Raw genomic sequence first — 24,247 nt, 5'->3', positions numbered from 1 at the left:
CTATATTTTATTATTGAAACTTTTTATTAACAAATGGTTGTGGTTTACAAAATGAAGAGAAAGTTTCTGCTGCTGGAAATCTATATAAATTTTAAAACTTGTTTAGAACTATACACATTGATAGCATTTTTAAAAATTTTTTTTTCCCATCCTTCATGAGTGGGTGACATTCAGCAATACAGATCCTACACTATTCTTTGTGCTGTTTGTGTAGAATAAATCAAAGACTTAGACTACTGGGGTAGCAGTGTCTGGCCTACTCCAGAAGGAAAAGGAAGAAATTTGCATAGAGAGACAGTGAAGAGACAGCTAAGCCTCTTGTGAAGCCAGGAGTTGAGAGAAAACCTTTTCAAAGTCTCTAGGAAAAGACATATGAGGTTTTGTCTAGTCATTGTATCAGAGGAGGAATCAGGTGAGACTTAGTGTGATTAATGGTTGAAGTATACACACTGATGGTGATCCAGCGACGAGCAAATTTGAAGAATTGGATCTGCCTTAGATATGTATTGGGGGAAAAAAAAAAATCAGAACACATACCAGCCTAAAACTCTATCAAGATTTGCAGTAGTTATCATGCCCTCATTTTCATAATTACTTCAGTGGTTAAAGCACCCACCCAGAAAGTGGAAAACCTGAGTTCCTGGTCTTTTTTACTCTGAAGGGATTGAACAGGCAATGCCATCACTCAGGAGACAAACTGGAACTTGACACTGTAGCAAAGAAAATGCATCTCTTCTTTGTTTGAAACAGTGATGTGAGAACAGGGACAGAAGAAGAGGAAAATATGACTGCAGAGGGATAGTTCATAGCATTGTGATTCTTTGGTTGTTTCTCAGCAAACTGCCTATTGCACTCAGAATTGCTTGGGGGTTTCTCAAGGTTTAGATGTAAGTGCAGCTTTTATTCTCTTTGGCCACATCTGCTTTGTGTTGGGCAAAATCCTAAGCTAGCACTGACTTGAGCTGCAAAAGGATAACTTGTTAAAACTGCACAATAACATACAGAGAAGTTAACTCAAATTCTATAGGCACTGTAGCCATGTAGTTGGCATGCCTAGGTAGAAGTAATATACTCTTTCTGCATGGCAAATTAGGTGCAAAACTATTTAACAACATGGCAATATTGCGTACATTCCCTGCATACCTCCTCTTTATTGTCTCACACAACATGCTCCCATGTATTTTTATGCTGCTGGTAATATATCAGTACTCTTTCATTTCTCATCTGCTCCAAAAATAAAATGCATCTCTTCCATCATGCTGGTTTCCAAATTAAGGAAGTGGGATAGAAACATTATTAAAGTCTTTTATCTTGTGCTATGTCATAAATGACTGCAGTAATATTTTCAGACTGTTAGTGATTGGATAATGCTAACTTGGGCTCACTGAACTTCAGCAACATGACTAGGAAAAACAGCACAGCAGCCAAAAATAATTTCTCTCAAGTAAAATGTCCTTATCTTCTCTCATTCCTTTTGCTCATTGTCTGATCTTCAGGATACTGGAAACCTGGATTTTGATGAGAGCTTTATTGATTAAGGGCCTAATTGTCAAATAAGGAACTTCTGAAATTTGGTTTGTGAGAATGTTATGAAGGTATTGATCTTGTAATGGTAGACTGTAAGATTTTCTTTGAATGAAAAATGGACAAAAGTTATTCCATGCAAACTGGAGGGCTTTTTATCCATTTCATTACTAACAGTAAATATATAGTGTTCCCTACAAGAAAATACCTCAAGCTTCCTCTGACACTCTCTTTCGTGTTCTACTTTGTCATTATAAAATGATTTTCCTGTTATGGAGAAGAACATGGACACTAAGCTCCCTCTTGCAGAAAAAAAGAGTCCAAGTGGAAAAGCTCAACATGAGTCAGCAAGGTGCCCTTGCAGCAATAAAGGCAAATCAGGGCTGCCATAAGGAAGAGTGAGGAAATTATTATTGTCCTCTATTTAGCATTTGTGAGATTGCGTCTGGAATTCTGAGTCCAGTTTGGGGCTCCAAACTAAAAGACACTGATAGACAGGAGCAAATCTGGAAGGAAGCAACCATGATGTTTTGAAAGTTGGGCTGTGTGGTGTGAATTTCCAGTCTTTGCTTGTACTATTACATTAAGTTATTCCTTCCCAAGTGTGGAAGTTTGTATTTGCCTTTGTTAAACTTTTAGAGGTTCCTGGCAGGCCGTTCCTTGAGCTCTTTCTGAATGTTGGCTCAACCCTTCATCACATCAACTACTTGCCTCCTTTCAATGTCATCTTCAAACTTGCTGAAGGTGCATGTTATTCTGTCCTATTAACACTCTGTGTCCAGGCTGTTAATGAAAGCATTCAACATTCATGAGATATTCTGCTGTCTTAAAAAATGCTGAAGACAGAGTATTATGGGTCATCAATTTCCTTTATTTCCCCATTACAGTGTGATAATTAATTCATGCATATATGAGCTTTAGAAATTAAAAACCTTAAATACCTGCTAAACCCAGGTTGAGGGACAGTCCTGTCAAGTTTTTTGGTTTCCAGGAGTCCAGATTTTAGCAATGAGGATTTCTTTCAGATTCTGTGCATGCCTTTCTTCAGCTGCCAAGAAGTATTTTTGCAGAGAGATCATTGAGACCCTTGTCACTGTTTCCTTCTGTGTTTGTTAATCTTCAGAAAACTCTCCTGCTCAAAGGAGTTCTATTAGGTGACAGTTTTGCTTTGTTTTTAATCGGTTGCAGCTTACATGTTGAACTTACCCCTTTCTCAAGGAAATATTGCATGATGGCACTTGCTTCGTTACTACTTCAGTCATTTCATATTAATAACAGTGATAACAGTTGTGCATTTTGGCAACTTGCATACAGGGTGGGTTGCCTAGCATTAATTTTTTTTCTCCCCCGAACTGTGTCCTTTTGTGTGAATACATCAGACATGTAATGATAACCACTTGTAATGTTTAAAGGAGAAATGAAGAATAGCATATGCAACTAGAGTCACAGTGGGTATTTAAAATAGCCTGTACAATAATATGATTCAGTTTAATTACTGAGACTGGAATTCAGTAAGGAGACTGGGATTAATATATAGTCTTTTGTGAGTAGTTAAGGCAAGATGCTAAAAAGTCAAGACAATACTGGTCATTTTAGCATGGTCTCCTGAGAATATGAAACTTAGCCTCTTTCCATATGTCTCGGTTTCTGTTTGCCTCTTACTTTCCTCCCTTTCCCCATCTTTTGAAATCACTGGACAATTTTAAAGTAACTTGAGAGACCATGGAGGTCCAAATATACAACGTATGTATTTATCCTATAATAATCAATAGGCGAGGAAAAGAGAGAGACCCGAGTTAGTGCTATAGCATAGGGAAAGGCAGTAGGCTTGTCAATTGAATGTTCTTGGCTAATGTACAGCGAACGGAGTAGTGCAATACATGACATGTACAAAATACGTAAATATGTACTTACACATTTACAGAGCGACAGGAGTTTTAATACCTCAAATTTCCAATTTACAAAATTTAAAAAAAAAAAGTTTCCAACCTATTATTTTGGGTTGTCCCTATGGAAATTAAATTGCAAATAACTAAAATGTATCATTTCACCTTCAGGTAGGAACTAAAGAATATAAATGTGAGAGGAGTATCACTCTTGAACAGTTTTGCTCCTTTGATCATAAAGTTATGACATGATCAAAGTGGAGCTACTTACAGCAAAGTGGAGTCCTTACTGATGGAGGTGAAACCTTCTCTTCTGTGGATTCTATTTCCATTAGCATTTATTAAATTATAAAGCTTTAAACTCTTATATAGTATCCTGAGGTCTATTGATAGGCCTGTAAAGATCTATTTACATTAGTATATCCCCCTGTTCTTTTATTTGTTCGCTTCTCACTTGCTTTTAGGATATCTGCAGTCTTCTCTTTTAGGTTTGTAACCACTGAGTTCAATAGTGTGTTGGTCAATGCCTGAGGAGGGTACCTCTGTAATGATCACACAGGATCAGTCAGTGCATGGGAACAACTCCCACTGCAGCACATGCTTATAGTTGGGTGACACAGGACAAAGTGGTGGCAGGGTTTTGCAAAGTGTGGGGTTTAGAACAATGAAAAAAGTCTTTGAATTGTGTAAAAATGCACCACCTATTAGTACATGGTACTTCAAGCAGTTTGTGTTGAAACTGAAGTTCCTAAGGAGGGACCTTTGGTGAAAATGTAGAATGTCAGCTATAGTAGCTGTTATATTCAATATCATATTAAGAAAGCACACTAGGTGCTTAGAGCAGGGATAGTTATTAAAAAGGAAGAGATCTGAAGTGAAGTTTGTAATCAGATCATCATAGCTCATTTGCACCTCTTGAAAGGAAGATCAGCTTTCGTTGGTGAGGTATCGTTATTCATCTTGTGTTCCACTGCTTTGACTTTGAGTCAAATGTTGAGAGATTCATTAGATTTCAAACATCTTCATGTGTTATATTGTTCTAGTCTGTTAAATATGGCATATCCAAAAAGTGGAACTCATGAGACCAACATCCAACTTCAATTTTTTTCTTAAAAAAAAAAAAACAAACCAACCAACCAAAAACCAAAAAGGAGTGTTTCAGTCTTTTATATATACACAACTGCAATGTAATGATAGGTAAATGACAATGAATTCTGAGGTCTCTAAATAGGCAAGTTAGAAACCTTTGGGGTCTAAGTCTTTGAAGGATGTTCATCTACCTTTCACTTCCTCACAGAGAATTGTATTTCAGCTTCACTCTCCAAGACATTTGATTATGCTGCCCATGGGACGCTTCTTAAGATCAGCTTGTAGCTTCCTAGCCAGCTCTCTATCAACTGCTGAATTGTCAGCATTCACCAAATTAGGTGGTAGACGGCACTAACGTGGCAACTCGGATCTCCCTCCCTGCTGCACCCAACTATGGAGCAGTAGTCTGAACTACTGTAAAACACTGAGGAGGTGTTGGTGTGACAGTGCATGGGACTTTGGTTTTAGGAATACGAGTGAGTTATTGGAGTAGCTGGCCTCAAAGTTGCAGGATTTTCTTCCAAGATGGGAGAAACTAACTCCCTCTGAGACAACGATCAAAAGGACCATGGATTAGCCATACAGGATAAGCTGACTTGCAAGGGAGAGGCAGTAGTGATAATATCTCATAGCATATATTACTTAAGCCAATATGCCCTTAAATGGAAAAGGAAAAACTAAACAAACAAACAAAAAACCCCAAACAAACAAAACTGAAAAAAACCCACAACACAATGAACAAACAGCACCCACCTCCCCGCCCGCCTGAGAAAACAAAACCAATCACAGACTTAGTCTGTGCAGAAATCAGAAAATCAGACAGATGTTCACATTGGTTCTGAAGCCGTTTGCTCATTCCTTAGTAGCCCCCATTTATTCCTAGGAGGAAGGAGTTTTCTGCAAGATTTTTGCAGGCTACATTATAGGAATATTTGTTCAGTGACCAAAGACAGAAAATATGTTGTTTCGTTACAGTACTTTATATCTGCTTATTGTACAGCACCCTAAGCAAATATATAGCTTAGTTCATATATAACATGTTATGATTCTGGATGGAAAGAGTAGTAAGGAGAATACCTTAGAGAAGTCAATATGGCTTGAACCTAAATAAATTTTTCTGTATTTAATAAATGTTTAGAAACAAAATGCTTCCAGTTAACAGAAATGTAAGAAATTATTTTAAAATACAGAAAATAAATGCAGACAGCCTCGTATCATCCCGCCTGAGTAGCTGCAGATGTTGCTTCTGTATCATTTGGATGTGACAGGGAAAGTCCCTCAGTTAGGAGCCATATGCTTTGCAGCTTCTGCTGTGTAGAATGTAACCCTTTCATGGCTCCCTGCTGGTACTGCAGTAATTAGTTCAGCTCCCGAGCACAGAGATGTCTTTATCAACATGTAAAGATAGTAGTTGTGTGTCACTATGTTCATTTGAGTTACAGCTTATATGCGAAGTCAGTGGTGGTTGAGCCTGAAGAATTATCTTCTATGATGCTATGAAGTTCAGAATGTTTTTTAACTGTATTAAGACATGTTTTTCTGACCCAAAATGACAGTCACTCAGGTGGAAGTGTATAACATCACATGGGTAAACTTAGAAGTCTGGTATCATAAAAGATAAGTGGAAATCATGTCAAAATAGCATGGTAGTAGTGAAGTCTTTGAGGAAAAAATAACCTGTGTCATCCTGTGATATTCAACAATACAGCCATCTGAAAAGGATGAAAATAGGAACAGTAATTGCTGTGAGAAACAGTTATGCCATTCAAGCAGAACCAAACCTGTTGTTGTTGAGCGCTGTACCCATACGGCGTGAAATGTCACAGCACGCTTGCAAAGACTTCAGAGGATAAAATAAGCTCATAAAGACTCACCAGGTTGTTACATCTTGTACTGTGAAAGAGGACTGGCCTCTTCTGTGGCTGGAGAAGGCTTCCTCCTACCATCCCTGTGGCCAGCCAAGCAGATGATCTCGCAGTACAGCTGCTTGGGTAAGCTACCTAAGGTATCTCATTTTAACACCTAATGGATGGAAGAAAAAGGTGTAATGAAAAATGTTCAAAATATTTTAATTCCATGATATCTTAGTCTGAGAGGCCCTATGCAGAAATCTGATGGTATAACTGATCAGCTTAGTTGAATAGTGGGAATTTAGTTCAATAAATATAGTAATTTCAAAACGTAGACTGTCTTTAGATTTCTAATATGCCAACCATAATAGACTTTTTTAGGCCTATTCAATTCCTAGACAAAACTAAGGCTTAGGGTTTTGGCTGAGCAATCACACTGACTGATAATGTTTAGAAGCAGAAAACTCATTTGAAAAATGAAATTTTTATGTTAAAATATAAGAGGATGTGGATGTCTGAAAGTTTCCTCATGACAAATTCATGACTGGGAAAAAGGAAGAAGTCTGCAAAGCCTCATGCTCGTTTTCACCCGTTTATCCATAAAAATGATAGGGTTTCCTCCACTCTAGAGATTGTTGTCTTTGCATTCATTCTAGGTGCTGCTTTTCCTGCAGTCTAATTTAAGTGTTATCATTAGACATTACACTGCCACTACTCCCCTGAGGTGCAGCCCAAATCATATATTAGGACTAGTGGATTTGTTCAGTTTGAGAGAAAAGGAGTAGGTAAAAGTGTAGCTATCATATTAGCTATGAGTTAACTATTGATGACATAAACCATTTAAGTTGTTACAGATAATAAATTAATATCTAATTATGATGATGTCCCTGTGTAGCTTGTCAGATATAATCAGTAAGCTAAAATATTATATTAAGGGATGAAATTTAAAATGTAACTACATATTTGAAGAGAGACCAAATTTGAATAGAGTTACTATGCCATAGGTTATAGAGCTTTCATGTATTATCTATTCTAGCTCTTAGAACATTGTCAGTATTAAAGCAATGTGTCACTGCCAATTTGAGGTAAGTGTAAAGTTGCAAAGGTACAGAGTACCATACACAAAATCAAACTACATCAATCATTACTCTGTCACAGGAGTAATGGTCTTCAGATGCACTTATTTGATCCTACTGAAAGAAGTTCATTTTGTCAGTTGCTAAAAACAAGTACCAATTTTGGCAGGACTAGATCTATGTAGTGAACAGATAAATGAAATCTGAGGTTTTCACTGGTTTAAAGAATATGTTTGTGGTTTTGTTTGTTTGGTTTTGGTGGGTTTGTTTTGTTTTATTTTAGAAGTTTTCAATAGTTGTCATAGCTCCCAAATAGCCGGAAGTTTTCTTCTTCTAAGTTATTCTCAGGAGTACTGTGGACTGAACAAATGTTTATCTGTTTATGAACAGTTAAACTCCAAAATAATTTTCTCTTTAAAGCAGAAAGGATATGATATCATAATGGAGAAACAGAAGCTATTTACATTTGTAAAGCCTTTTGAAAGTCCCATTTTGTATACAAATATGTAGTAGTAGTTTATTTTACTTGAAACTTTTACTGTGATGTTCATGTATTTCCACCTAAATGTTCTCTTATTTTTAAAACTTTACCTAAAATACAACATTTCACAGAATGTCAAGGATTGGAAGGGACCTTGAAAGATCATCTAGTCCAATCCCCCTGCTGGAGCAGGAACACCTAGATGAGGTTACACAGGTATGTGTCCAGGCAGGTCTTGAATGCCTCCAGATTAGGAGACTCCACAACCTCCCTGATCAGCCTGATCCATTGTTCTGTCACCCTCACTGAGAAGAAGTTTCTTCTCAAATTTAAGTGGAACCTCCTGTGTTCCAGTTTGTACCCATTGCCCCTTGTCCTATCATTGGTTGTCACCGAGAAGAGCCTGGCTCCATCCTCATGACACTCACCCTTTATATATTTATAAACATTAATGAGGTCACCCCTCAGTCTCCTTCTCCAAGCTAGAGAGACCCAGCTCCCTCAGCCTTTCCTCACAAGGGAGATGCTTCACTCCCTTCATCATCTTTTTTTCTCTGTGCTGGACTTTCTCCAGCAGTTCCCTGTCCTTCTGGAACTGAGGGGCCCAGAACTGGACACAATATTCCAGATGTGGTCTCACCAGGGCAGAGTAGAGGGGAAGGAGAACATCTCTGGACCTACTAACCACCCCCCTTCTAATAGACCCCAGGATGCCATTGGCCTTCCTGGCCACAAGGGCACAGTGCTGGCTCATGGTCATCCTGCTGTCCACCAGGACCCCCAGGTCCCTTTCCCCTACGCTGCTCTCTAATGGGTCATTCCTCAACTTATACTGGAACCTGGGGTTGTTCCTACCCAGATGCAAGACTCTACACTTTCCCTTGTTATATTTCATTAAATTTTTCCCTGCCCAACTCTCCAGACTGTCCAGGTCTCACTGGATGGCAGTACAGCCTTCTGGCATATCAGCCACTCCTCCCAGCTTGGTGTCATCAGCAAACTTGCTGATAATACACTCTATTCCCTCATCCAAATAATTGGTGAATACATTGAATAATACCGGCCCCAATACTGACCCTTGAGGCACTTCACTAGATACAGGCCTCCAATTAGACTCCACCTCATTGACCATGACTTTCTGGCTTCTTCCCTTCAGCCAGTTCACAGTCCACCTCACTACCCGATCATCCAGACCACACTCCCTCAATTTAGCTGTGAGGATGCTGTGAGAGACTGTGTCAAATGCCTTACTCAAGTCAAGGTAGACCATGTCCACTGCTCTGCCATCATCCATCCATCTTATGTCCTCATAAAAGTCAATGAGGTTGGTCAAGCACGACTTCCCTTTGGTGAAGTCATGTTGACTGCCCCTAATCACCCTCTTATCCCTGATACACCTTGAGATGGCATCAAGGATAAGTCGTTCCATCAGTTTCCCAGGGATGGAGGTGAGGCTGACCACTCTATAATTACCCAGGTCCTCCTTCTTGCCCTTTTTGAAGACTGGAGTAACATTTGCTTTCCTCCAGTCCTCAGGCACCTCTCCCACTTCCCAAGACTTGGCAAAGATGATGGAGAGCGGTCCGGCAATGACCTCAGCCAGCTCCCTCAGCACCTGTGGGTGCATCCCATCCGGACCCATGGATTTATGGATGTCCAGATTGCCTAACTGCTCCCTAACCCAGTCCTCATCAACCGAGGCAAACTTCTCCATTGTCCTGCCTTCCTCTGGGGCCTCAGCGGTACGGGACTCCTCAGGACAGCTTCCGGCAGAGTAGACAGAGATAAAAAAGGCGTTCAGTAACTCTGCCTTCTCTGTATCTTCTGTCACCAGGGCACCCACCTCGTTTGTCAGTGGGCCTACATTGCCTCTGGTGTTAGTTTTATATGCCACATATTTGATAAAGCTCTTCCTGTTGTCCTTGACCCCTCTCGCCAGGTGTAATTCAAAGGGGGCCTTAGCTTTCCCAGTTGCCTCCATACACCCTCTGACAACAGCCTTATATTCTCCCCAAGTGGCCAGCCCCTCCTTCCATGATCTATAAACTCTCCTCTTCCACTTGAGCTTACCCAGCAGCTCCCTGTTTAACCACGCAGGTCTTCTGGCTCCCTTCCTGGACTTCCTATGTGTTGGGATGCTCTGATCTTGTGCCCAGTAGAAACAGTTCCTGAACGCTAACCAACTATCTTGGGCCCCTTTACCTTCAAGCAGCCTTGCCCATGGGATTTTCTTTAGCAATTGCCTGAAAAGGCCAAAGTTTGCCTTGCTGAGGTCCAGGGTTGCAATTCTGCTTGCTATCCTGCTCCTACCACATGAGATCCTGAACTCCACCATCTCATGGTCGCTGCAACCTAGGCAGCCCTCAACCTTTACCACTTCAGCCAGACCCTCCTTGTTAGTGAGGATGAGGTCCAGCAATGCACCTCTTCTAGTCGGCTCCTTATATGTCATCTTTATAGTTTGTTTTCTTTTGCTACTCGGGATCTAGTTGTATAACACTGTTTAGCCTAGTTTTTCCAAACACTCTAAGTTATATTTTTATGTGGACTTAATATTTAAGAATTAATTTCTATTGGTAAAATTCTTTTAAATACTAAAGCTATAGATCCATGTATGCACAAGGATTTCCCACCATCTTAAGTCAATATACATTCAAGTGAGTGTTTGCATTCTCAGTATGTAGGCAAGTTACCACTCCTTAAGTAGGAGGTTTTTCCTACAACGTTGGATCAATGTCTTGTAGATTCGATATGGTAAATAATTGTGTGTGTATTTGTGTCCATGAATATTTACATTCTATGGTAATATCTGCATATAGTCAGCAGCTGGAGAACCTGATTAATGTGCCATTGTAACCTCCAGCAGAGGAACAGTGGTTGTTAAAGCTGCTCTGACAAAAATGTAGATGATCATCTGGTGATACCATTTGATTTTTTTTTTTTTTAAATACGTTTAATAAATGTAAAAACTTGTCTCTCCACCCTTTAAAAAAATATACTTTGTCTTATTTTAGCTTAATTGTTTTTCTAATTGGACCAAGATTATATTTAGGTAAGAGAGGTTTATGAAGACAAGCATGTCAGGAAAGACCTGTATTCAAGCATATGTGATGGATTATGATCTGAGTTTTAAGCAGATCAGTGTAACTTTTTGTTTTAAAAGACCCTAATTTGATAAATGTAGTTGTTGGGTTTTTTGTTTCCTAAACAGGATTTAAAGGTTTCCATAGATGCCTCCACATTGTTAGAAGAAACTGCATCAACTAGCTGTTTCTTCTTTTTGGTTGAGGAAAAAGATATGTGATTCTCTTTGAATTCATAAGAATAGGGGAAGAAATAGGATATCTTTATAGAGTCTAAAGTTTGTTTCCCCCCCCCCATACCACCCATACCACCCACTTTTTTGAAAGATAGGGGAAAAAAGGTGGAAACTTCTTGTTCATATGCATCCGTTTAGTTTCAGCTTGTCTTATCTTCCACAGAATCACAGAATGTCAGGGATTGGAAGGGACTTCAAAAGATTATCCAGTCCAATCCCCCTGCTGAAGCAGGAACACCTAGATGAGGTTACACAGGAATGTGTCCAGGCAGCTTTTAGATGTTTCCAGAGGAGGAGACTTGACAACCCCCCTGGGCAGCCTGTTCCAGTGCTCTGTCACCCTCACTGAGAAGAAGTTTCTTCTCATATTTAAGTGGAACCTCCTGTGTTCCAGTTTGTACCCATTGCCCTTTGTCCTCCTGATGGCCATTATTTCTCTGCTTATCAAATTGCAGATTGTTTACTCAAAAAACCTCTCACTCCTATTCCAGGGAGACTTGGCGAAAATCCAGCAAAGTATTGTTAATGGATTTATTCACACTTTTGAAAGATCATATTTCCCAGCTAACATGCCCAGATTGTGACATACAGCTTTTTAGCCAATGATACTGCCATGAAATATGACTTATATGAAGACTGAAAAAACAGTAAAATTATTCATGATGGCTCAACAGTCTTTTCAACGCACATTCTTGCTGAATAAACTAGCTGTGTCCTTTTCAAACACAGGCAGATATTGTATATTTTGATCCCACCAACCAACCCAGAATGATGTGAAGTGTGGGTTTATGTCATTATTTATCATACAAGAAAAACATGCTCAAACTGTTACTTAGTATGCATTTTCTTCAGAATTTACATTGAATGTTGTTGAGTTCAGAGAGTGTGTGGTTCAAACAGCAATTCAAGAAGATGAATTTAGCGGCAGTATTTTGTCTGCTGTGAGAAGAAGTCATTAGCAAGGTAAGGAGAAAGCAGACACAGTACACAAAGGAGCAGATTATTGAGGCATGTTTAGGGGCTTTGACAGAAGCCTGACCAGGCTATGGGTCAGGCAGTCACTCAGACTGAGTCTGTGCATTACGGGATCAACCTGGATACAGAGATAGTCTGGACCTACTGCAGGAACTGACTGGAGGCTCTGCCTGGCTCCCTGCAAGAAAACCTGAGTGCATGAAGGGTGCGCATGTGGTCATGCTTGTTACCAGCAGCAGTAACATGTCCAGCAGGCAGTAAATAACCACTCTTGGCAATAACCTCCTAATTCAGTTCCATCAAGCTGGCCAATGTTGGTGCTGCTTGTGACACCCAGTCTCCCAGACTTTATGCAAAATGTTTAACCTCTACTTGCCATGAAACTGCTTGTTTTGAAAACTTAATTGTGTACATCTCTCACTTTTTGTGTCTACTTCTTGCAGCTTCTCTCCACTTCTTGCATCGTTTGTTGACAGTCCAGTTTCACAGATCTTAATTTCTCCAGTCTTCCCATCAGAGCTGCTTTTACTTGACGTAGATCCAGACTTCACTTTTTACAGCCTGCTTCCGAAGTCCCCCTTCCCTTGAAGCATAATCTTCCTTAAGGATAGTCAGTTCCCTCTTTCTAAGAACACTGATGAACAAAGGTGAAGGACAAGCCTAGTTCAAGCAGAGCAGAACCAAAATTTTGAGCAGACCCTTCAGCTATTTACAGGTAGCAGTTGTATATTGGTTCCATCTGGAAAAGTGTGTTCTCCTAACTGAAACTTATGGGCATCCCTAAAGCTGTTTGACATACTGGCTTTCTCTCTGAACCAGAAAAAGTCTTTCTCCACATAAACAGAGGGGAAGCCCTATCAAATATGCCCTGGTGCCACCATTCTGTAGGATATCTGTTGCAATCCTGAATCCTAGATGGAAGCAGTGACCTGTGTTGAATCTGTTGCAGAGCATATTATTTTAGAAAATACTTGGGGATATTACTTCATTGTTTCAAACTACCTTTAAATTTTATCATCTTTGATGTTTGTGTCTTCATTTGAGGTAACATGGAGGAGAAACAAAGGAACGTGAGCCCTTCATTGCAAGCTCTCCCTTTGCCACCACCCCTGTGTTTATCTTTATTGAACTTCTTTGCCTGAATTTGCTTTCTAGAATCAGTGATCTGGGCATAAGCAGGCTGGAGGAGAAATGTAGGTACCTAGTGGTAGTGGCCAAGGCAAATTAGGAGTGATACACAAAGCACACCCTGGGAAGGGTTGGAGGCTCCCTGTGTTGGAGCAAGTTGGTAAAGTTACCGAGTCTCTCATAATATATTAATGCCTGATAAACACCTGTGCTCAGCAGAGCATATATGGTAGGAAAAAAGGAAAAAGCACTGTCGTGGTTTAACCCTAGCTGGCAACTAAGCACAACACAGCTGGTCGCTTGCTCTCCCCCGTTCTGGTGGGATGGGGGAGAATCGAAAAGGTAAAAGCGAGAAAGAAACTTGTGGGTTGAGATAAAACCAGTTTAACAATTAAAAAGAGATAGAAATAAGATTTTTTTTTTTTTTTTTAATGTATGGGGGGGGGGGGTGTGGGGAGAAAGAGGAAAATAAAACCTAAGGAGGACAAGTGATGCAAATTAAAACAAATTGTTCGCTACCAACTGACCAATGCCCAGCCAGTCCAGGAGCAGCTCCCCTGCCAACCTCTCCTCCCGTTTTATTGCTGAGCATGATGTTATATGGTGTGGAGTATCCCTTTGGTCAGTTGGGGTCAGCCATCCTGGCTTTGTGCCCTCCCAGCTCCTTGTGCACTTCCAACCTACTTGCTGGTGGTGCGGTCTGAGAAGCAGGAAAGACCCTGCTGCTGTGTGAGCACTGCTCAGAACTAATTAAAACATCAGTGTGCTGTCAACAATATTTCCAGCACAAATCCAAAACATAGCCTCATACAAGCTACTGTGAAGGAATTTAACTCTTTCCTAGCCAAAACCAGTTACAGGTACTAAAACCTGTTACCATATACACAGGCTCTGCTCCTCCCAGGAACAAGAACCTGCAGAGAAAATGTACAGGCTGTCCACAAACCCATGTTCCCATTGTGTGCATCCTGTTGAGACAGGGGAGACAAGGTGTGGAATACAGTAGTAAAACATGCAAAGGCTTATAGACTTTTCAGAGCCAGGTCTGCCTCTTGGTTAAATAAATCGGGCTGTGGCACCAGCTGACTTAGCTCAGTGCAGTTGGTTGAAGCCAAGATAGCTGGAGTCAGGTTGTGGTGCTGAAAGCAAATCAAGGCTCTGTTGGTCTAGGTTGTACTAATGATGAGTATTAGGTAAGGCACTTTTGGTACAGCCTGAGGGGACAGCATGATCACAGTGTGATGGGTTCCAGCTCAAAGATCTTGGTGGTAAGGTTGAAAAAAATCGATAGGTCAAAGTAGAACAAGTATCCGTGCAAACAAAACAAAACATATGCCTGAGCCACTTAAGGATAATAACATCTGAGGTGAAAAGTCTGTGGTTACATTTTAGAGATTTAATCAGAAGTGGCATTATTGGTATGGCCAGATAATAGCAAATTAGAGAGAGAGAGTCTGCTGGTCAAAGTTATCCTAATGCTTATTTGGAAAGTGGTTGACCTAGCAGAGTAGGTTTAAGGCTACGAAATTTGATCTGGTCACATCTACAAAACCAGATTTACTATCATGTAACATCCTGATCTCTGTTTAAGACCTTTGATCATTTAAGTTTAAATACACCAAGGCCACCTTGGACAGTTGCAATTACTAGTTGTCAGCTTTCATTTCTGTTGTAAACTGAATTGATGAATAATGCAGGACATTACAAGGAACTGTGGCATAGATTCTGGTTTTCTGTAATAACCAGCAGCAAATTCCACTTAGTCCATACTCTAGCCTTTGCTTTTGTGCTGTGGTTTAGTTGTAACGCTTGTAAAAGACTATCACTTGAAACTCCAAGTATTTGTACTCTGTAAATTTTCATCCTATGGAAGACTGATGCAAATAGACTGAGAGGAGTAGAAATTAACATTCAATCTCCTTACAGAGCATGGCTTTTCAGTAGGGAAATCTATAGAGTTTTTACCCTTATTCTTTGCTGGATATTTGTGGGAACAGTAGTCAACTGTGGTTTAGTTCTACAATTTAAAACTGAAAACTTCAGAGAATTTCCTGAAGCCAAGGTTCATTGGCCCTTATCACTCTCAGTTCAGGGACTCTTGAAGGCCTAGCTAGAGCAATTAGTGCTGGTAACGTTGTTTAAAGCTGTTGAATGCTGTCAATTTGTGACAACAGTTTCAGGCTGTATCTGCATTCTGAGGCTGTTCATATCTGGTCTGTACAGGTTTTGTCAAAAGACAGCTCTCAAAGTTTAAATATGGTCTCTCAAGGATTTTGGTAGAAGGGAAAGTTGATGCTAAAGCAGAGCACGTTAAGAAATTTGAAGTGGATAAACAGGGTTTAATCTTGTGTGACAGGAAGTCTATTATTAAAATAGCAATCTCTTTAGAAGAATTTCTAGTTCTAAATTAAGGCCAGGATATAAATTCCTGCTGTATTTTATCACACAGTCATTTTTGCAGGCTTGATCTTGCAGACCAGTAAGTCAAAAGTCTTTATTGAATCTTTACTGCCTCTGAATCATGTTGAATGCAAAGAATTCCTAATGTAACAAAAGTAACATGTTTTAAGAACTTTGTCTACTTTTTGCCAGTAACTTGAGGACTTTATGGAGCCTTTGTTTTTCTGAAAAGCAAATACTATATATTAATTCACAACACACCAACAGAATTTCTTCCATGTAGCTGTGAAGCAACAACCACTAATATCCCAGGCTGGTTTTAAAGGCTGTTTTCCCTCAAAGAGTGAGGTGTCCTGTTAGATGTTCTTGTTTCTCATGCAGACCATTAAAACCTGGTATTTGAAAAATCTCCTAATTATCACCTAACTTCTGTCTGACAAAACCAGGAGATTTTTAGTTGACACCTTGTAAGGGATGAAATAGGGTGAATCAGGATCTGAGTTGAAGTATAGCGTGTTGTAGAATTCCTGAGCTTTATAAAATGGACTGCCATCTCTAATGTATCTCTGATGTATGGAGAAAAATATCTAGCTGAAAAGCTACTATAAAGTTTACTTAACAGCAGTAACAGTCAATCTAGACAGTGTAATTTTATGTTATTACGGTTGTTTTTCAGGGGTTTTGGGAGGGGGTTGTTGTTGTTGTTTTGTTTATTTGTTTTTTTTTGTGTGTACATGGTGTTTTTTTTTGTGACAGAAGGTTGTACTTGCAAGTACTGCACAACTGACATATTGAAAGACTATATCAAGAAAAATGCTTAAATCCATATGAAAAGAATACGAGTTAGGTGTCTAATATATGCACAGTTGGGTTCAGAAATATTTGAAATGTATACCCCATGAAGTCCCTGTATAGCGTGTTTTGAGAAGATGAACCCAATTGAAACTCTGTGCCAATTATTAACTGGGTCCATCTTTTCAAAACACCCAGTATTACCTCCACCTCCCTCCCTCCCCAGGTCTTCCAGCTAGAACAGTCATTTGAGCATGTGCATCTGTTTCAAGCAAGATCGTAGAATCATAGAATCATTTCAGTTGGAAAACATCCTTGGGATCATCAAGTCCAACCATAACCTAACTCTAGCACTAAAACATATCCCTAAGAACCTTGTCTAAACAGCTTTTAAACACTTCCAGGGATGGTGACTAAACCACTGCCCTGGGCAGCCTGTTCCAGTGCCTGACAACCCTTTCCATGAAGATTTTTTTGCTAATATCTGTCGATATCCAATCTAAACCTCTCCTGGTTCAACTTGAGGCCATTTCCCCTGGTCTTATCACTTGCTACTTGGGAGAAGAGATCAACACCCTTCATGCTACAACCTCCTTTCAGGTAGCTGTAGACAGCGATAAGGTCTCCCCTCAGCCTCCTTTTCTCCAGGCTAAACAGCCCCAGTTCCCTCAGCCGCTCCTCATCAGACTTGTGCTCCAGGCCCCTTACCAAATGAGTTAATGTTTGAGCAGTTTAAAGCAGCCTGACACAGCTTGTTGGAGGAGACTAGGGTGTACAGTTTCACACACAACTGTAGGGGTAATAACCTCCAACAACTGATCACTAGCAAACACCTGGGAAAAACTAGTGTTTGTAGTGAACAAAGTTGTATAGAAAATTAATGTCTGTCAGGCAGCCTTATTGTTGTGCTTTGTTGTATTGTCATCACCACTTAGGATGACAGCACTTGATTTTATGTTTATCAAGGCCTTTATGCTTCCCGATTAACAAAAAAGCAGCCTATTTGTGATGTACGTAACATATGCATTATTGGCAGAACTGGCTTCAGATCTTATGACTCTGTTAGGTACTGAATTTAATCTCTGGAGACCAAAAGTTTAATTTGAATAAATAATTAAAAAATAAATGTTTATTTTATGTCTAGTCCCACAACCTGCCTAGTATGAGCATATAAAGTTTGTGTGTGTATCTTCAATGGATCCTGCTTTTCAGTTATGTTTTCATCTTGTCTTTTTGTACTAAATGTCCAATTATTCTCAGTTACTTACAGAAGCTAAGAAGCAGATAGCATTTCTAGAGGCTGTGATGCCAACAGCATGGTATCCAAACAAATCAAACTTGATGGCTGAAATAAGACACTATTAATATCTTATCAACACAGTGAATAGATCCCCTGAAAATCATTACAGCCCATAGTTATGTGGTATTCACTCATATAAATTTAGGATTTTTTTTTTTTTTTTCTGATAGAACTCAAAAGCCTTTGGATATTCTTATAATTATTTTTGGAAGAAAGTTGCCGTCTGATCCTTCCTTCTATCCCTTGTGTTAATGTTCAGTGTGTTACACTCCTAGGAATGAGGACCATCTCAGTAAATCCTGTCTAGAACAAAATCCCCTGCTTTCATGTGTGCTGCTAACATAGTTTCAAACAGCTTGGGTATCTTTTCTGTCTTAATTATAGTATGGTTGAGTCAGTTTTACACAAAAACTTGGATTCAGTTGATATTTTGTCACAGAAGCCTTAAGGAGATTCTAAGATGTGAAACTTTTTTTTTTCCATTTTCAACAACAGCAGCAAATCTGAAACTCCCAAAGGATCAGCAATTATACTTTCAGAAATACTCCACTTCTGTGTATGTAATTCTAACCACATCTTTTCATACAGATCAACCATAGTCTTGCCTAGTTGGTATAATTTGTTATATTTTACTATTTTTGGATTGACCAGTCAAGCTTATTCAATAGTATGTGATTTTATTATTCCTAAATTGTTCAAGTTGCACTTTTACTATATTTTATTACACTCAGATACTTTTTTCTTTTTATGAGAGAGAGTCCACTTGGTTTTCTACCTTTTAGTTGGCTGTTCTAAACACCTGTTGTTTTAATCACCTACATGTTTGTTCCATAGATTAAATTTTAGAAGTAAATTTCTGTGTTGACATGATTCTCTTTGACTGAGAATAGTTTGATATGGTTTCCTGGGGCACCACCAGTTTTGCACTCTTTCTTCACAAGTGACAAATGCCACCTATAAACTGCCTTTTAACAATAACCACTAAATGTTGCCAGTCCTGAAAAAGTGAAGTAGAGCTATTGTCGTGCTTTAAGTCAAAGGAGAAAAATCTCACCTCTGAGAACATCAGATCTGCATTCCTCTCAGGTGTCCACACTCAAGATAACACAGTGCTTCCCAGTCTACTTTCAGCCTAGTTATACTAAAGGTGATAACTGGCTTTCCTTCCCTGGTTGTTATAATCATTACCACATCCATTTTCCTGTGTATGAGGGCAGGTCTACCTGCTCAGACATGGTTGGCAAGTGCCTGACCTGCCACATGCGTAGGAAAAGCAGAGCCACAGACCCTTCCCAGAAAGGGAAGCTCTGGAGCACCTTGACCACTGCAGTGTGACAAACTCAAATGAGATTTTTGTTCTTCAAACCTAGTGATTCTTTATTTGGTCACAAAATGTACAGTCTCTGTTCCAGCACTAGGAACAGACTATCCAATATGTGCAGCATTTTCTTCTTTAGATGCTATTTGCTTTTAAGATCAGAATAGAAAATAATTTTCAGGGCATCAGTCATGCAATTGATGTGTTCAACAGCCCTATTGTTTTCTTTCCACTTAATCTGACATTCATAACTCACCAAATCTTCAAATCAGCGTTGATCTAATTTTCTGTTCTAGTTCATTCTTCCCTCAATAATATTATAGTACTGACACGAATAGTTCCTAAAACATAAACAGTAAAAATAATAAGCAAAAATAACAATAAAAGCAACGAGCCTCTTGTTAAAGTACCGTTACCCTAACGATACCATTTACTTTGTTGCCTATTTTCAGTTGTTCAAAAGAGGAAACCTTGAGCAGCAGGGCTGTGATGCAACAAATGTAAATTAAATCCCAGGTTTATGTAGGTAAATAATGTTTTATGAAGAATCTTTGTGACATGATGGATTATTTTACATGCTGAGGTACTGAGGAGCTAATTCTTGTGCAAAAGGATCTATCAGACTACACTCCTGTGTTGTTTCTTAGCAATATTTTTGAGTTTTATCATTAACATTAAAAAAGTTATGGAATATGTTTTCTAGTTAATCTGCTGGTATCATTTCTAGCTACCAATATGTTATTGAATCATTAAAAAAGAAAAAATCATAAAACCTAAGCAGGTCGTCTCTGTAAGTAGAAGGAGGAAGAAAAGTCTAATGAATACAAATTAGGTAATACCCCTCAGGAGTCAGTTGTGTAGTTGTGATACAAATGGGAAAAACAGCTCTCCAGAGAGAATGTGTAGAAAGGAACAAAGAGAAACCTTTTGCTGGGCTGAGAGTTTTGCTGCTGGCTGCGTGGTGGCATTGTTCGGAGGAAGTGCACCTGCTCTAACATTTTCTTCGGGTGGAAGCAGACAGGTTTGTTGAATGCTCTAATTGCTGGTAGGCATGAAAGGATTGCCTAGAAGATTGCTTCCTAGGCTGTCCTTTGATGTTTTGTATGATTTGGAAGCGAAGATTTCTTTTTCTTTATCCATCTTGCTAATAGGTGAGAATAAAATATCTCCTCTCAGCTTTCATTCCAGAAGGTATCATGGCACATTCTGTCCGATTAGCTGTATCACGGGCCAAAAGACTCCTTTTATCTTCTGAAAAGATTTGTAAAACACGAGCATAGTCATCACAGTCCACATTCATAAAGCACTATTAGCGACGTGCTCAGTTCACTGTCGTGTCTCTGGGCAGGAGAAATACTCTGCTGTGAACACGACATTTGTCAAATTCTATAAAGCTGTGGCTAGGAATTTTGGATACAATCCTTTAATACATATTATGAATCTTGGGCTGCAGTTAGAGCAGCTGCTTTGTTTAATTCCAATTTTGTGTTTATAAATAAACATACTTCTAATACAAAATCCAAGTTTGGCCTTATTTTTCTGCAAAATTTGAATAGCAGAGAACTACACTGAGGCTCGATGTTTTGAAGATCCTCCTTTTACAAATAAATACAAGGCATGACTACTATGCTATGTAGTAGTATATCTAAACTGTAACTATTGCTACTATATAAATGAGATGATCCCACGTTTTAATTGCTGAAATTTGCAAATTAGTAGCATAACAAAAAAAAAATCTATAAGTTCATCATTTTTATTAATTTCTTATTAAAAGAATAAGAAATGCCCAACTAAAAGAAATATTGATGCATTGCATTAACCCATATAAGCTGTCACTAATGCTTTTTTGTTGACAAAGTGAACTGTTACAAACGTGCTTGGAAGTACCAGAATACTTAAAAATGAGTAGCTGTTCTCAGTAGAACAATCTTCCTCAATATAATAGGGTTTAGCTTTCCACTATGATAGAGAATTCAGATTCAGATGCACCACTTTCAAAGTTCAGGAGTGTGTGGGGTTTGTCTTGTGAATCAGAACCCGTTTCACTTTCTAATGAACAGCTGAGAATCACTGCATAAGAAACTTATGTCCGTTAAATATGTCTCAGAAATATATATTTTAAAGATAGATATTGTTTTAAGCATTATTGCAAATTAAGAAGCATGTGGTTCTTGAGTCACTTGTAAAATCTGACAGAAAATCTTCGATGTATCTTCAGAAACTTAGACATCCATATACCATGTTATTATTGTGATTAACTGAATTACGAAAACAATTTCCTTTTCTTCAGAATTGCATCCTATTCTTTTACTCTATCTGGCTTAAGATTCAGTTTTTAGAATGCTGAGACATATGAGCCTTGAACTTTATAATGACCTTTTGGTTACAGTGCCAATGGCCAAGGCTGTTAAATTTCTATTGAATTTTGTCATGGTGACTGTAAATTGTATCAGCTTTCCAACTTTCTCTTCTGAGAGCAAAGAATGTATATTTTGTCTTGTGGTGTAAGCAAGAAGTATATTTACATTTCTACACTTCTGGCCTCCAAATTTCTTTTTTTTGACACAATAAAGTACTCTAAAGATCATGTCTGAAACGTACCTGGCAAGGGTTCAGTCTTTTTCTTTAATCTGTGGAATCAAGCATTTTACAGATTTCTGCATGAATCATCAAGTGTGTTAGGGAACATTTAGCACCGGTTTTTTATTTTATATGTGTTTATAATAAAGTTTTGATGCGTTAAATTTTCCAAAAGTATTTTAAGTCCAGGAAAAGTTGGGGTTTTGGTTTTGTTTTCCCCAAAAATTCCATATTTAACATGCATGTCTTTGTACAACTCTGAGCATGTATATGTTTATATAAAATCCACTAGTTCTGATAGTTTCAGTATCTAATTAAATGTAAATTTTCTAGTGTATTTCAGATGTTCAGAGGCAAGGTTGATAATACGCATGCCCTTAGAATGTAAATACTTCCAGAGAATAAAATCTAGGTGATTATATTATTCACATCTCTATGAGTGAAGAAAAGGTTGAGCATTCAATTCACTGAACAGCTGGAGTGAGTCAGGTGTGGGACTCGGGCTGGTACAGTCAAGGGAATAAACGAGTCATTCTCTTCAACATTGAAAGGGAAAGGTTTGCAGGTAGAAGTTGTGGATCCTGTTGTTTCATTCACTACTAGTCATTCCCTACTCAGTGCTATAAATACAGAGAGGACTATCGCCTAAAAAAGTGTTGATGATGTCCATACAATGCCTTCATCTGAAAGTGGCCTTCTCAGGGTTAGTCTCCAAGTCACTGTCTTGAGGGTTATATGTGAGCCATCTAGAAATAATAGGGGTGACTCATTCATTTTGATGTGGCTGTGGGTTTTGTGGTCATACAGAGGGAAAACCAGAATGTACTTGGACATATCTCTGCAGGCAATTTTGCAGACCTCACTTTGATAGGGACCAACTCATACCAGATTGTTTTCTTAGGTTTCTTCTAATTTAGCTTGGTGACAAAAGGCATAGAATAACCACAAGTTTTGTGTTGGGCAAACACACAATTATGTCTAGCTTTTTTCTTCTTGGTAGGTATTGGTGACATCATTCAAATATATCTCTGTCTGCTATCTCATTTTTATATGAAATGTTCAGTACTGCAGCAGAAATTGTACTTTAAAAAAAGAGGAGGAAATTAAATGTGTGAGATGAGGCTGATACAATTTCGAGAGTTTGGTTTATAAGGACAAAAACACCGGAAATTCAAAGCTTAGCCTGAACTATAGTCCATCAATCAAACTGTTGTGGAAGAATAATGCTAGTAATCATAGAAAACACAAAAAGATGTGCGATACAAGAAGAGTGCAAGTCTTAATAATCCCAACCCATAACTGTATTCTAAATGAATGTTTTAGTATTTAATTTCCCTGAGGAGAGTATTAAGGATGATGAATATGGGAGGAAAGTATTTCATGCAAGTTTGGTTAATTGATGGGGCAGCTTTCAAAGCAAAAATAGTTCAACACCCCACAGATTTGACTATTTTCAAAAGCTGAATGGTGTAATTACATATTGCATTCAACAATGTCTTGCTTTAATATTGTACTGATGTTTGTAAAAATATATAGAACTATTTTTCAGGGGAGAACTTATAAAAGGAGTCTTTTTACTTCAGTAAAGTCAGTGAAATGCTTCAGTCATTGCTGACAGTCACAAGGACTAGAAGATAATATACTGATATACTATAATGTTACTACATATATACACCTAAGTCACAATATGAGTAATTGCCAGTTTAAAAGAAGATAGTTTACAAACATAGTTATGTTCTTGGTGAGGAACAAAGTATCTTTTGTTCCTTATGAAACTCTCAAAGAAAAAGATAGATAAAGATCAAATATAATGGACTTGGTCACTTTGTATTGGAAAGTAAGAATGAATGTTTCATAATTTTCCATGTACTTAGCAAATTTGATCGTATCAGTTTAGCTCTCTCTATGGGCTGCTGCAAACAGAAGAGGCAGCAATTATAATAATGGAGAAAAAGAGGACATTTAATATTCATAATGTATGCGAAATTTGTTTTTATGCGAATCCATTCTTTTTAACTGGGCCACCTTCCACATTGTTCTTTTCCTGATAGTCTGTTTCTTTTTTTTTTGGTCTCACTTTCTTTGTAGGACTGGTTCATCACATCTGTAATCTCCTAATGGAAACTGTGGCTCTGTACTTGGAGGCAGATGATAAAAGCCACACCAAGACAGCAAATGCGCTGCTTCTGTCCTTACTTGACATTCTGCACTGCATGCTGATGTATACAGCAAACATTGTGCGCCAGACTTTACAGGTATGGAATTGATTTCCTGGGTTCATCGCCATCTTAAACAATATCCTTAGGTAACTTAGAACTTCCTGTTATACTGATAATGAAATTCCCACTATTCTGGTTTTATTGAATTTTTGGTTTGATGAAAAGAGCACACATTTTCAACTGTGGATCACTGTTCCGTGTACTAACTTGGCTAGACTATCCTTACTAACCTCACTATATGCTGGAAACACAGATCCTAGCTGACTCCTTTGTTTCTGTACTCCATAAATAGCTTAATTCAATATATGCT

The 24,247-nt window shown here is 38.6% G+C and overlaps 1 protein-coding gene across 10 annotated transcripts in view; it reads left to right on the top strand.

Annotated features, from left to right (window-relative positions):
* The window catches only part of ULK4 (unc-51 like kinase 4), a 240,114-nt gene that overhangs the window by 146,753 nt on the left and 69,114 nt on the right, over positions 1-24,247 (top strand). For all 10 annotated transcript variants that reach the window (XM_065051789.1, XM_065051784.1, XM_065051781.1 and 7 more), the window contains one exon: positions 23,807-23,973. In XM_065051789.1, coding sequence (XP_064907861.1) covers positions 23,807-23,973 — 167 coding nt within the window. The remainder of the gene's footprint in view (positions 1-23,806; positions 23,974-24,247) is intronic.

Source organism: Columba livia, chromosome 2 (genome assembly GCF_036013475.1).
Source record: "Columba livia isolate bColLiv1 breed racing homer chromosome 2, bColLiv1.pat.W.v2, whole genome shotgun sequence".
Taxonomy (NCBI): Eukaryota; Metazoa; Chordata; class Aves; order Columbiformes; family Columbidae; genus Columba; species Columba livia.
This window is presented reverse-complemented; position numbering and strand designations above follow the sequence as displayed.